The 14,721-nt window shown below is 40.6% G+C and overlaps 1 protein-coding gene across 4 annotated transcripts; it reads right to left on the reverse strand.

Moving 5' to 3' along the window:
• Positions 1–273: 273 nt before the first annotated feature.
• On the reverse strand, positions 274–13,843 carry LOC101484446 (transmembrane protein 54). 4 transcript variants are annotated; one of them, XM_076879324.1, is made up of 7 exons: positions 13,680–13,841; positions 10,961–11,157; positions 7,884–7,943; positions 4,660–4,851; positions 1,546–1,686; positions 1,359–1,462; positions 274–1,316 (listed from the first exon to the last, which is right to left on the reverse strand). In XM_076879324.1, exons 1-7 carry the CDS (start codon positions 13,690–13,692, stop codon positions 1,067–1,069), a joined length of 957 nt encoding a protein of 318 aa, XP_076735439.1. In that variant the 5' UTR covers positions 13,693–13,841; the 3' UTR covers positions 274–1,066. The 4 variants fall into 4 exon arrangements, with proteins under 4 accessions (XP_076735439.1, XP_004563746.1, XP_076735440.1 ...); XM_004563689.5 differs by having other exon boundaries at positions 274–1,462; XM_076879325.1 differs by lacking the exon at positions 1,546–1,686 and having other exon boundaries at positions 274–1,462; positions 13,680–13,843.
• Positions 13,844–14,721: the final 878 nt, after the last annotated feature.

The raw sequence follows: 14,721 nt of genomic DNA on the forward strand, positions 1-14,721 counted from the left end.
TCTGTGGTGGCCCAATTCTGGTCCCCAAGCCTTATGTTTGAGCAGATCGTGTCTGATCTGACAGCTGAACTGTAATATAATTAAAACATGACATATATATTCCATATATTCCAGGCACTTCTTGACGTGCACCTGCAGATGGTTTGTACCAACCTGGCTAAAAGTCATGCATAACCAGTCCTACCTGTCAGGTCACTCACGAGCTGCTGGGGTTACCATGTGCTAAAAATGTTTTGGTGCCAAAGTTCAGAAACAAAACACATAACAATGGTGTGGTTTCTTGAATAAAAACTTTATTTACTTAAGAAATAAAAAAACAACATGTGCAGTGCTAATTTGACTTGAGCTAAAAGAAGAAAACAAAATGCATCTCATACCCTGTTAGGCAAACCTGAGACTCTATCCTCAACAAAAAAGAGGAAAAGCATTGTAACACCAGGAGAGCAGCTCATTTACATCCCAACAAAGTCAGAATAAAGAATATTTTCATCTTGTTCTTCCAATTCTGTTGGCATTGTGCAAAAGAACCCACCAAAAAACCCCAAAATGAAAACATTTTGTGGTCACATTTTGGCGTGTGTGAAATACTGAGCTTTGAATTGTGGTAGAGATTTCAGTGTTGGAGAGCGCTAACTTCCAGATTAGCCCTGCCTCATGGCTTTATAATGGGAAAGTGTGAATCGAGTTTTAAACAGGTCCGAACAGCTGACATCACAGCGACATCGGATCATTCATCCAACCCTTGACAACAAACTGACCAGCTATTTCTCATAATCCCATTCAGACCCGGCACTGTGTCCTCTCTTTGCAGCATCTCTCCTCCTGATGTGCATATTTTGTTCAACACGATGACAAGAATGAGAACTGACAAATTCCCATAACTGGGAAATAATCTGGGCCTCAGAATATTCATAGATCACTTCCTCTTAAAGAAACATCTTCATCTGAGGCCAGAGCTTTAAAGTACTGACAGGTTATGAGCATGAAGTTTGACTCCAAGTACTGTAGCTGGAACCTCATAAGACTTTTTCTGGCTCTTCGAGTAGATCTGCTGCGTTAAATAACGCTATATCCAGAAGCTGGACCTTTCCAGCGCACCCCTTTGCAAGAGCCGGTGTTGCTCCGTCGCCATTTGCTGGCTTCCAGCTCTTGTTACTTGCCTTTCTCTGTCTGATCTCACTCTGTGTGGCTGGCGAAGAGGTTGCCTCTCCGAGGGAGGAAGACTGTGGTCCTGACGAGGAAGATACTGTGGAGGGGTGGGAGTTCGGTGCTGGCGTTGTGGAGTTGCTGTGCTCCTTCTTGGTGGTTGGCTGTAGGTTCTTGGTGGTTGGCTGTAGGTTCTTGGTGGTTGGCTGTAGGTTCTTGGAGGCTCTGTATGCCCAGGGGCAGGTTCATTGTAGCTACTTGGAGGTCTAGAATAGTGAGGAGAAGCACCTTTCTCGATTGGCACCACAGCGTTAATCTACAGAGACACCAAAAAATGGCTTTAGTTATAGTGCACAGACTGCCAGTAGAGTTCAATAGATGCCCGAGTCAAAATCTCACCGATCTGCCTCTGGGTCTCTTCCTGGTAGGACAGCAAGGCAGACCCAGAAAGGAAATGCAGACAGCAAGGCAGCGGGCACAAAACACCAGCTGGATGAGACAAGTCACGATTAAAGGCACCCAAAGGATCAGAGTCGTACTCTGGGGAGGGAGAAGGTGAAGATGAGCTGGGGGGAAACACCAGCTGGACCATTCAGAGAACAATATCTGTAAAGGTGCTCTGCAGTCTCACATAAAATGGGGAAACTGTATAGATAATAATGTGATACAGAAGTGAACGTGTTCTCAGATTGCACAGCAGGGCTGCAAACCAAAAAACTTCTGGTTTGCAGCCCTGCTGTGGGAATTTCAGTTTGCACAGGAGAGGCTGGATAAAATATGCAGAGCAGAGTATCAGCATGAAATGCTACAGAGGGAATTCAAAGAAATAGAGATGCCTTTTGTTGTTGGGCACACTGACTCGCAGACTACAAAGAGAATAAAAAAGTGCACCGCTCGAAATTTGGAGCTCTCTTTGTAAATCATGATGAAATATGCAGGAAGCACAGAACATAAGGCTTGCATAACCATCATTACTGCTTCTAAGCATGCATGTGTGCCAGAAAAGTCCAAAATACACTCTCAGGTGATGTAATGTACCCTCCGGCAGCCATATTGGAGGCCGCTAGCTAATACACAGCACTGAGTGAACAGCATGGTCTGCAGTCTCAATAGACTAAGACAAAACTTGATGCTCTGGGGTCCAGCTTAAATTTGGTCCATCACAAACTTTATGTGGCTGTAAAATGAGGAAGAAACACACCAAAGATGATAATCCAACCCTCATTCCAGAAAGAAAGCAGAAGAACTTGGGTTTAAATCTTACAACTTGTCTAAATTTCAGATAAGTATTGCTCAAGTTTTGTTTCACAGCTCTCTGTTGACTTATTGAACCCATTTTCTCTCTTTTTAATAAGCTTTGATGGTAGCTACTTACTATATTAACAAAAGTATTGAGCCACACCTCTTAAGATTTGAATTCAGGTGTTTTTAGTCGCATTGCCACCGGGGAATAAAACCAAGCACCCAGTCATGCAGTCTGTCTTTCCAAGTCTTTGAGGGTCGTCCTAAAGAGGTCAGAGAATGGTACTGTAATAGGATGGCACTGCTGCAGCTGGAGAGTTTGTCTTCCCTCCTAGATATTTCAGGATCACCTGTAAGTGGTATGATTGCACAGCAACGCAGCCGCAAAGTGTCAGCAGACAAAGATGGAGAGCGAGGGTCGCTAAATACTAAATACAGACTCCGTAACCACAATCTTCCTCTGGCATTAACATCAGCACAAAAACTGTGTGCCAGGAGCTTCAATAGGAATCCTATTATTACGCTTTACATTATGTACTCAGGTTTGCAATAATTCCCCCACTTTTCCTTTTAGCTTCATTTCCTTCTACCACTCCCGTTCACGTCCTGTCAGACTGTGGCAGGTTCACACTGATTTATTTATTCAGAGGAATTCTAAATAAAACACGAAGAAATCCACATAATTAACAAGACAAGTTTCTTCTCTTTGCTTAAATTCTAATAAATGTACTTGTTATTAATTATTTTTAGGTCTATGAGCAATTGTAATCTCAATATTGAACAAAATAATTCTGTATATACAGTGGTCCCTCGTTTATCGCAGGAGTTACTTTCTAAAAATAACCGGTGATAGGTGAAATCGGCAAAGTAGCCAACCTTATATTATTTTTTACATTTATTATAGATGTTTTAAGGCTGTAAAATCCCTCACTGCACACTTTATACACTTTTCTCAGACAGGCATGAACATTTTCACACTTTTCTCTCAAAGTTCAAACCTTCGTAGAAAAATAAGTTCAGTATTATAGAATGAAACCAAAGGCACCCATGGTTTCCTTTGACGGTGCAAAACATTTCATCGACATTGTTGTGTTTGTCGGGGAGAAAACTTACATACTGTACAGCACTTCAGACTCACGCTGCTAGCGATGGAAGATTTATGTAAAGTTGACAAGCTGAATGAAAAGTGAACCGTTATAGCGAGGGACCACTGTAATGGAATAACAAGCAGCACTAGTGCATTTTTGGCTTCTTCAGCTATACTATAATGTGAAAACACCTGTGTTATTTAAAGCAGCTTGAATGTCAGGGTTTTAAGGTAGTACGTCTGAGGTAGTCGTTGCTTTAACTGTCTTTTGTGATCTTCAGGATGATTTGCCCTGTTCTCATCCCAATCATCCGGTGTAGGGCACTAAATAAAGTAAATAAAAGCACGATCCACAGGCGGTTACAATCATGGTTAAATGACTTACACAGATGTATTGATTCAAACGGAAACATATCTGTTCACCCAGAGAAACAATGTAGAAACGAGGCATAACATGCTACCCTGTGATTACCGCTCTCTATCATGATGAGTGACGATCTGCACTGCAGACACGACTGCACGATGGCAGTCTCCTTTTCAATATTTAGACAAGTGAAGCCCTCCCACTCACTGAGCCACACAATTGACTGAAAGAATACAAACACGGTGGCGGTGGGGACTGTCTGCCCAGGGCCGTGTCTGTGCTACTTACAAATGATAACCTACACCGCGTGCAGCAGCTGTGCCATTAACCCCCGTGCCAAGAATAAATCCACTCTAAGATGAAGGTGACTGATGCAACAAATTGTCAACTACATTGGGTGTTAAAACGCCAAAGTGTTGCTGATGTGTGGATGTTTCCGTGAGGCTTAGTGCGTCTGACAGCGTAACGGTGTCTGGACGCAGCCCGGAGCTAGCTGACGGGGTCAGGTCAGCGTTTGTGCCACCAGTCCGTCAGCCGCACAAGCGCGACAGCCTGAGTGACAGAGAAGACAGACACCCAGCCTCCCACTCCTTCTCCCACACCCTTATGTACACACACACACACACACACACACACACACACACACACACACACACACACACACACACACAGTACAAAAGGGAATGCTGCCACCATGATGCACAGCCTCTGTTGTGATTATGTCACAACAGTCAGCTGTTCAAAGAGCCATCTGCTGCAGAAAAGGTCACAGGTCACGCCTTGATCTCAGCATCTGTGGCGCGCACACTAATGCACTCACGTAGATGCGTGTGGGGTCAAAGGGACACTCGTTGGTGACGCTGGAGTAGCCGGTGGCGTCAGGGAAGCGGCAGAAAGTCATGAAGCTCCGCCCACCGTGAACAATGGCCCTCACCACGGATACAAAAAGGCCAATGGCTGAAGCCGCTGCCGTGAAAGACGCAACCAGACTCACTGTGAAGAGAGACCACGTCTAGGGGAAAGGAAGAGAGAAGCACAACTTAGATGATCAGGAAAGAAAAATTCTCCCAGCTGGGAAACTGGGGCATCTCCGGCTGGAAATAGACTTTAAAAAAAAAGAAAAGAAAAAGACAGCAAAAGAGAAACAAACATTAGTAGAGCTGAGATTATTCACAGCAGCCGCTCTGACATGTCAGAGCAACAAAAGCACAGGTGTATTAATGATTCTGGTTCCACTCCTGCTACTGTGCGTGCTGATTCACTGCCATAGACTCCTCATCCTCCCCACCCACAACAAGAAGTTTGCAATACAAACAGGGTTAGTTAGGATAGTAAAGCAAGCAAAAGCAGGAGCAGGATTTTGACTGATGCTCATAAGGAAATATGCAAAGAACAGCAAGACTAACTCGACAAAAACAAACAAAACAGTTTGATATTTAACAACCTCACTTCAACAAGGGGGTGCAGTGTGGAGTTTGCATGTTCTCCCTGTGTCTGTGGGCTCTCCAGTTATACTGGCTTCCTCCCACAGTCCAAACACACAAATGGGGTTAGGTAAATTGACCATAGGTATGAATGTGAGTATGAATGGTTGTCTGTTTCTCTTTGTTAGCTCTGTGGTGGACTGGCGTCCTCTGCCTCTATGATATGATCCAGCTGCCTCCGTGACCCTTAATTGGATAAGCAGAGGAAAATGGATGGATGGCTGGACTTTAACCATGCTTTTGATTAAGTAGACTTTAAATTGTTGTGTCCCTCCATTTATCGCAATTTGTCATTATGCAGCCTATCAGATTTCATATACCAAGATAAGTGTTCTTGTCAAAAGAACTCCTGTGTCTGAATATTGTGTTTCTGTCTTCAAAGAGTTGAGCTCCCTCAACACACAAAAAAACAACAACCCTAAATTACAAAAAAAAAAAAACTAAACCAAAACCCCAAAAGAAATCGGTTTTTCTCTGCTTGGACATGTTCTCTCGCCTTGCTTGTCCTGACTGCACTGCCATAACCTAGCATAGCGTCGCATAGCGTAGCGTAGCATAACATAATAGGCTCTCAAAACACATTATGATTTGAATGTTGATGGCTGCACAGTAAAAGCTACAGATAGCAGCCTTAGGCTCACACAGGATTAGAGAGCGTTAAAAGACTGCCTGGCAACCATTGGTTGTTATTAAAAAAAAAATGTTACCCAATCTGTTGCAAGTACTTGCTAGAGGCTGCTGGCAGTTGCTGTGAAATCGACTGCTAAAGCCCCAATCATACAGGCTTAAAAACCTGCAATGCCTTCTGCTAGCCCCTAGTTGCTAGGGAAAAATTTATATTCCCTAAATTGTTTGCAAGTGGTTGCTGGAGGTTGTTAGCTGCTGCTAGGTGAAACTAGTTGTAAGAACTTATACAGCTGTGCTGACAACCTCCTTGCAATTGCTTTTGTTGCTAAAAACATTGCTGTGGTTGCCTGTTTGTATGTTGCTCCTTTTGCCAAGTGTTGGTTTCAGAGGTTGGGGGTTGCTGCAGCACTCCTTCTGTGACCCATCACAACAAACAACCTCCAACAACCACTCACCAACCAGTCGGCAATTAAGATAGGCCTGTGTGATTAGGGGCTTAGCAATCCATCCATTTTCTACCAATTGTTCAGGGCCGGTTGGCGAGGACAGCTGGATGCCAACAGAATCACATCATCTACAAAAAGCAGAGATGAGATTCTGAGGCCACTAAAGTGAAAGCCTACTGCCACCTGGCTACACCTAAAACCTATGTCCATAATATCTGAAAAGAATCTGTGACAAAGGGCAGGCGTAGCAAAGTCCGACACCCACTGGGAACGAGTCTGGGTTATTGTCAGTAGTTTCGATCAAGCTCCTGCTGTAGATCTACAGCAAACACCCCATAGCCTGTAGCACCCCCAACAGGACACTCGGAGGGATGCGGCTGAATGCCTTCTCCAAGTCCACAAAACACAAGTAGACTGTGGGTTATAGATTTGAAATGAAAATTTTGATTTGATCACAATAAAAAGCTTGGGTTAGAAACAATTTTAAATGGGAACTAAAGTCCAATTTAACCATGAACACAAACATTGCAGTTTATTTCCTGATGTTTTACAAATGGTGTTTCCTAAGTACAGTCATCGCCTGTTCTAAGGAACTACTTATGATTTGTTTTAAAAAAGAAAAAATAATAGTAATCCATTCAGGATGTAGCACGCCTCTTGGACAATGCAACAGGAATAAGCTCCAGCCTCCATGCATGATAAGAAGATAAGAAAATAGACTGATTATGCAAGCCTTAGCCATACTTGTATTACAAATGAATGATGCACGATAATGAATGATACGCTGGGTGGAGAAACCTATCCCGAATTTACAGAAGGTGAGATGCAGCTAATCAGCGTGCCCAGATATTTAAAGTCAATTTGCGAAGATGACTGAGCTGTTAAATCAAAACCCGATAAGGCCAGTAAAAAGAAAAAAAACAAAAAAACAAAAAAAACACCTACAGCAGCCACATGTAAGAAAGGCCCGTGTTCACTCATCACTTGAAGTGGATGACTGAGTTACATAACAAGATGTAATGGACTCAAACTGCCGCCTCACAGCCTGCTTCACAGAGGCACTCGCTAACAAAGGAAACCGGAGTGGTTTATCAAGCTACAGCTCACTCATGAGCAAGCTGCCTCGTCAGTCCCGTCTGAGCAGCCCGACAGCTAACTGAATAAACATAGAGGAGATGCAGGGAGTGAGAGGGGGGGGAAAAAACAGAAACACACACACAAATCCAGCTCTGCAGGGCTGAATTCAGACACCTGAGGCAATGTGCAGGCTTTTTTTTAAGTCACGACAGAGAGAAAAAGGTGAGGAAGCTGTAAAATATCAAAGCAGAAGCAGGCGAGCAGAGTGCTGGAGCGCTGTGAAGGTACCGCTCTGGCACAGTAATGTTAGATCAATAAGAAAAGCAAAGGAGAAAAGGTGGATAACACAAGGAGAAAGGAACCTACTCTCCAGATATTGAGATTAAAAAGCATACTGCAGAGATACTAACCAGGGATTTACTCTTCTTGTTTTTAGAGAGGACGATAGCCAGAATACCAGCAACAACTCCCTGCGGAAAGAACACAGATGACATTAAAAAAAACCAAAAAAACAAACAAACCCAAAAACAAAACAGGGAACGCACTGCAAGCAATTCAAACACATCTTTAAGTGCCTCTGTATTTTTGAAAGATATTTTTAGGAGACCTGAGGAGCAGCATTTTCACAGAGTGGCTCAAACTAAGTGAAAACCACTCAGATTCCTACACAAGCCACATTTTTCAGAGAGAGATTAAACATTATTCTAGAGTTCTTTATACATTAAAAATGGTTTTAATGAACTTTAACACTGACCTATTTTCACATACAAACAAATGTGCTGCATGTCATTCTCAGAATTGCTTCCTCATAGCAGCAAGGAGAATCATTTATGGCACAAACCCAAAGAACGGCCAGAAGTGAACCCGGTCTTAAAATGTGGTCACATCTTACAGCAGAGTCATTGTGACTTTGTTTCATTCTTATATGTAACGAGCACATCACATCAATCCCCTATGAACGACATCAGCAACTTTTAACTAGAGTTGGGGTAGTCCAATTAACCAAAGGCCGGAGCTGCAGATTAGAAACGAAAAGTCAACTTAAGCCTGTGATATTTGTCCAGAGATGGCAAAAGTGAGCACATTCATCACTAAAGCAGACATACAGATGCTTGTGATAACAAGTACTTTGGTAAATGTTAATGTACTGATTCAATTTATTAACTCAAGTAAGAGAGAAAAGGCAGAAAGTAAAAAGTAACTCTTTGGATATTTCTACCAGCTTTTTGAACCTCCCACAAACATGAATACAAACCTTATCATTTTAAAATTTGAATTCCGATAACCATCTGTTATTTGGAAGCAAAGTGACATTCAGCATGTGAGGGCAGCGTAAAAGCCCGTCTTATCTGTCTTACATCTTTCTCCATCTCTGATTGAGCGTATCTGGCCATATCCCTGTGTTGGTGTTAATCATGCATTATGATAATAATGTTGTTCCAGGATCGACATTGCAATTGATTGATCACGTTGTGTCATAACTTTGGAATTCGGAGAAAAAGAAAAAGAAAAAAGCCTTTGTTTATAAGAAACTCTCGTCTGGAAAAAATGTAAGCATGTCAAGTGTTTCCTTTATTAAGTTATATTATATAATGTGTATATTATCAATATTATCAGCTTTGCTGTTACTCCAAATTTACGCTACTCATGCTGGTTATCTAGCAATAGTTTTTAAAAGCATTAGCTAACTTCCTGGCTAATGCTAACTGACTCCTCAGACAACATCATTGGTCAGCTGGAATCTTGATCCTGGACCGATGACGATGCAGGATCAACGGGATTATCAGATGGTAGCTCTGAGTGAACTTATCGAGCACTCTTCTTTTCCTGGGAAATACAGCAGCTGGATCTTTAGCCAACAGACGTAACGCGTGACCAACTGCATACAAATAGATAGTGTATTTGTTGATATCTCTTGAGCTTTTAGAAACTTATTTGAAATTACCTGCTACCAAAACAAACCCCTGAACAAACAAAAAGTTACTTAATTTACGCTAGCGCCTCTTCTGTAGCGCTAGCTAGATGTTTAAGTACTTCAACCACAACTTTTGGACGATCTGCACCAAAAAAGCCATCCCAGATTGTTCCGGCCCACTTAACCCCTGAGTATAGTACAACAAATGATATAATGTGTATAGATTATATATTTGGGTTTTTTTTGCCTCTTAGATTTCTTTGTAATAAGCACCAGTGATGGAGACACCAGCAGGACTGATTGTCCTTTTTCTTGTTCTCCCCATTTAGCCTCCAATCACTTTAATGTTTGAACATTAGCAATGTCAGGAAATAATAGCCCCCTCAAAAGCGTTAAACCTGGAGTAAAGAACTTGTTTGGAAAATGTAATGAGTAGAAAGTGCAGATATCTTGGTTAAAATGTAGGGAGTACAAGTAAAAAGCTGAAAAGGTAAAGTAAAGATATCTGAAAAATCTTCTTAAGTACAGTAAAGTATATTTTTACTTCACAGCTGTGAATTTGTCTACAGATTTATAACTTATGAATCCTGAAAAACAGTTAATTCTATTGTTTTTTGTGCTGTCATCACCACGAGGGAAGGCAACATTGGTAATACTTTAATAAAACGTATGCACGTAAAAGAATTCTTACCCTGCACAAAGAAAACAAACAAGCACGCACACACACACACAAAATCACCATCGGCTTTACAAAACCCGCGCACCGGCCTGTCGCGTCTCACCACCATCTTTATCTGCACACTGCTCCACGTGACCTTAACTCGTCCACACTGTTTTGGATGTGTGACACTCAGGGTGACAGAGTATGATCAAGCAAATAAAGCTTTAGTCACAAATGACTATTCCCCGACTGAATGGGAGTGGCAGCTGAAAAGTTTACACTGGCTGCAGCACTGAGAGTGAACTTTTAGTCTGAGGGCAAACTTCTTTCCAGTCTGTTGCACATTTTCAAGCTTTAGCATCACTAAGCTAACAGAAAGCATGAAAAACTAGAATATGTTTATGTTTGTATATTGCATGTTGTAGCATATGGTATTTTGGAAAACCCTAACTATAAATAATAACGAAAAGGCAATATTTTATCATTATTATTATTATTGTTGTCGTTATTGTTAGTGATAATAGTAGAAGTAGTATTCATGCCAAAGATTTATTTTTAAATAGTTAAAACCTGTTCTAAAATCACAGGAGTGAAGCAAAGATGACATTTTTTTAACCAATCCTCCAGAGAGGAGGATTGGGGGTGTTTTGGCTCTTTTTGAATGTGGTCTTGCAGGTCAGTTCTCTTTGTTACCTTCAGGGCATCGTTATACCTTACCTGCTAGTAAAGGTTTTTGATGCTTTAGCTCACGTGTTTGTTTGGATGTTACTGTGTTTTATGCACAACAAGCTTCTCCGAGCTAAATTAGCCACAGTGGGATTTATACAGTTATTAATAAAGATTAGATTTCCTAAAATTCCCTCCCCAGAGATGTCCTCTAGCTCTATCCTTGTTAGTGCCAAAATGCTCACCAGCATGCCAGATGTGATGGCCACCACGTTGGCGATGGCGTACTGCATGGTACGGTCCTGGTTTTTGATGCTGATGTACCTGAGCACCACGCCATGCACCAGAGCTCCCAACAGAAAGTTCACGTGACCGACTAGAATCACGCTCAGACCCATCTTCATCAGGGCCTTGGGATCCTGCAGGCTGTCGCAGCACAGTCCTGATGGGAGAGGGAGAAAAGAAGCAGGTCGATCCACAGCAGCAGAGCAGAGAGAGGTGACTTTACGTCATCCACGCCGTATTGATCAGAAACACAGGGGCCAGGTCAAAACCACGGCGGAGATGTCAGCCGTGTTAATAATTAGCTGCTGAGCGCAGGCTGTCCCAAACAAGTGTGTAAGAGGTGACCAAAGATTTCCAAGACAAAAAAATCTACACTTGGCCTGTTATGCTTCCCCCCCCATCTTTTCAACCAGTCAATGCTCACAATAAATCCACATTAGCTTCATGTAATGCACAATAATCCCTCTTATCCAAAAGCGGAAACTACAGATACAGTTCCTGACAAGCTTATCTACTCTTGGCTCTGTGTGATGTCATCAATGTCATCATCTAAGACACACGCCCTGTTTGTGTCACTTTTAGGCTTGCACATCAACTTTAATCTCATCTTGTGAAAAGCCTGTTGTTGAAACCTTCTGTTTACTAGAAACAGCCAATCAGAAGAAAGCAAGCTTTAAGGGAAGGGGAAAGGCGCTAACACAGACGCTGGATAAAATCAAGGGATGCTCCAAGGCCCAGTTTAATAGAAAGAAGGATTATTCTGAACTGCCAAAGCTGCTCAAGTAGAAAGTAAAATTATGAAGTAGAAAATTTGCATGAACAGGGCTCCCTTTCTTATGAAATCTGGATCACATCTCAATTTATATAATAAATATTGATGGGGTTTGTGTAGTCACGTGACACCGGTCCTCGCATACATTTCGTACGGCGATCCATCCAAGTGAGATCCATATTTATTCCTTTATTCCAGCCACAACAGTTTCACAACTAAATATCTGGTCAATGTTTACTCGCCTCTTGCCACGTGAAACATCCACGCACATATGGGGCGCCGTTTGTAAAGTGAAACATGCTGAAATTAACGGCAACATTTTTCCACACTTAGCTCAAAACCTTACAAAAACATATTTTTTCGAGTAATGTTTTACAACATTTAGTAAAATATTTGTAACTTTTCATCAAATGTTAAATATTAAATCTAAATGTTAAATATTAAATCTAAATATTATATTTAAATCTAAATGTTAAATGTTAAATCTAAATGTTAAATGTTAAATCTAAATCTAAATGTTAAATCTAAATGCTAAATGTTAAACCTAAATATTTAGGCTAATATGCAAATTTATTGTACGGATCAACGGAAATACCAAAATAAAAGCTTCCCGAAAACCTCCGGTGCAAAATTGTGTCTGTTCTCCTCCTCACTTCTCCCCGCCATGTGCTGCTTCACTTCTTGCCTACGAGCATGTCCAGCGATTTTGCTGGACATGTGCTGCAGCGATTGTGAAGTGAAGACTGCAGCTACTAAGAGTGCACTACTGCTGAACCTTTGGATGGCCGACAAAACGGATCTTCCGATGTTTTCAGCTAAATCGCCGGACGTGCTTTCTCATGGTCGGGTTATGGCTGAATTCCAGTGGAATGACGGTCCCGCCATAATAGACGTTTCAGCCATGTGTTCCAGCCCTAAACCTAACCTTATCCCTAACTATAACCTTATTCCTAACCTTTACTAGCAGTTAAATGACGTAAAATAGTGTTTTCCAAATCGATTTTTAGAAAATGAACGAACATGTGTAGATTGAGTCCAAACGGTTCTCATGTGCTCTCCTTTTTCCGATGCCGTAATTTAGGAACGTGTTGGGTACCCGAAAGCATGAAATGTTGACAATTTGTCACCTAGCGAAAATTATTACACTTTGGGAGTGAGAACGAACGTGTCTGACCACTACGGCACACTTTTGCACCGGAGGTTTTCGGAAAGCTTTTATTTTGGTATTTCCGCTGATCCGTGCAATAAATTTGCATGTTAGCCTAAACATTTAGATTTAACATTTAACATTTAGCATTTAGATTTAACATTTAGATTTAGATTTAAATATAATATTTAGATTTAACATTTAACATTTAGATTTAAATATAATATTTAGATTTAACATTTAACATTTAGATTTAACATTTAGATTTAGATTTAAATATAATATTTAGATTTAACATTTAACATTTAGATTTAAATATAATATTTAGATTTAACATTTAACATTTAGATTGAATATTTAACATTTTGATTTAACATTTAAAATTCTGTTTTAAATATGAAAAGTTACAAATATTTTACTAAATGTTGTAAAAAATGACTTGTTTTGAGCTAAATGTGGAAAAATGTTGCCGTTAATTTCAGCATGTTTCACTTTACAAACGGCGCCCCATACGCACAGGCATGACAGTTGTGACAATGTAACACGGTGCTGGGTTTGTTTGAATCTGCCAGTAAAGGGTGATAACGTTTAGAGAAAATGCCCAAAGTAAGCAGTCACTCTGTTATTGCGGTATTAAAAGTGACCTGATAAACTAGTTCCACACCACCACCACCACACCCAAACAAACACTGAAGTCTGGAACACTGACAGCACTTTACAGGCGATTAAATCCCCAAACCCCCACACTCCTGTTTGTTACCTGTGTCGCCCATCTCTGTCAGGTCACCATTCGGTAGGTTTTTTTGTTTGTTTGTTTTAAATTATTTTAATTCAAAAGACAGGCTGTCCTGGGGTGGGACGGTGTCAGCGTGCTCTCGCTTCTTCTTCAAAGTGATCTCCACAATCCCGTCGGACAGAAAGTCACAGTCTCTGACACTCCTGCACGACGCTTTTCAAAATAAAACAATGATCCCTGAAAGTGGAGCATACTTGATGAGTTTTCAAAACTGTCGATAAGCTTTTTTGTTATTATGAAAAGACACGATGAATTTAGTACTTTAAACTGATTCTTTCTTGTGTGGAAAAATAAATTGGGATTAAAAATTTTCTCCCCTGAATAAATTGTTTTAAATACATGCTTTTATTTCGAAAGTAAATTCAATAATTATATATATAATATTCTCTAACCTTGATGCAGACAGGGCACTGCCTATAGATTTCTTTTTAAATGTAAAAATATTTGAATGATTGTGATGTAACTTTTGACAGTTTGACAGTTGCCATTAAAAAAAAAGTCCAAACTTCAATATATGTGGCTGGTTTGAATAAATAAGTAAGCTGCACAAGAGTAAAAGAATGTGTAGCAACTACAGCAAAATAATCTTTTAAAGAAGCCCAAATAGTAAACAGTCACAAAACAACGGAACTCTGGGGATATCACTGATGGGTTCTGTCCCTTCATATGCCAATAAGGCTTGACTGCCACCAAGTGGATCAGTGACGCTATTGAAGAAATATGAAGCTGAATGACCATTTTACAGATTTTTACAAATATATACAAGTTGTAATGTTTATTTTTGTCACTTTGAGCGACTAAGTCAAACAAATTAATAGTCACTTTTGCTCAGTGTTGTACTGTCTGTAGTCACAAATCTGTGAATGTTCAGCCCATAATGTGAAAATCAGTTCTTGATATTTCATCAAACATTTATTTGTAAGATCACAACAGGGAATTAAAACATTTACATTAAATTACATTTTGGAAACTTTATAAATGTAAATACAATAAACCTGAATGCGTT

Source organism: Maylandia zebra, linkage group LG22 (assembly GCF_041146795.1).
Source record: "Maylandia zebra isolate NMK-2024a linkage group LG22, Mzebra_GT3a, whole genome shotgun sequence".
Lineage (NCBI taxonomy): Eukaryota > Metazoa > Chordata > Actinopteri > Cichliformes > Cichlidae > Maylandia > Maylandia zebra.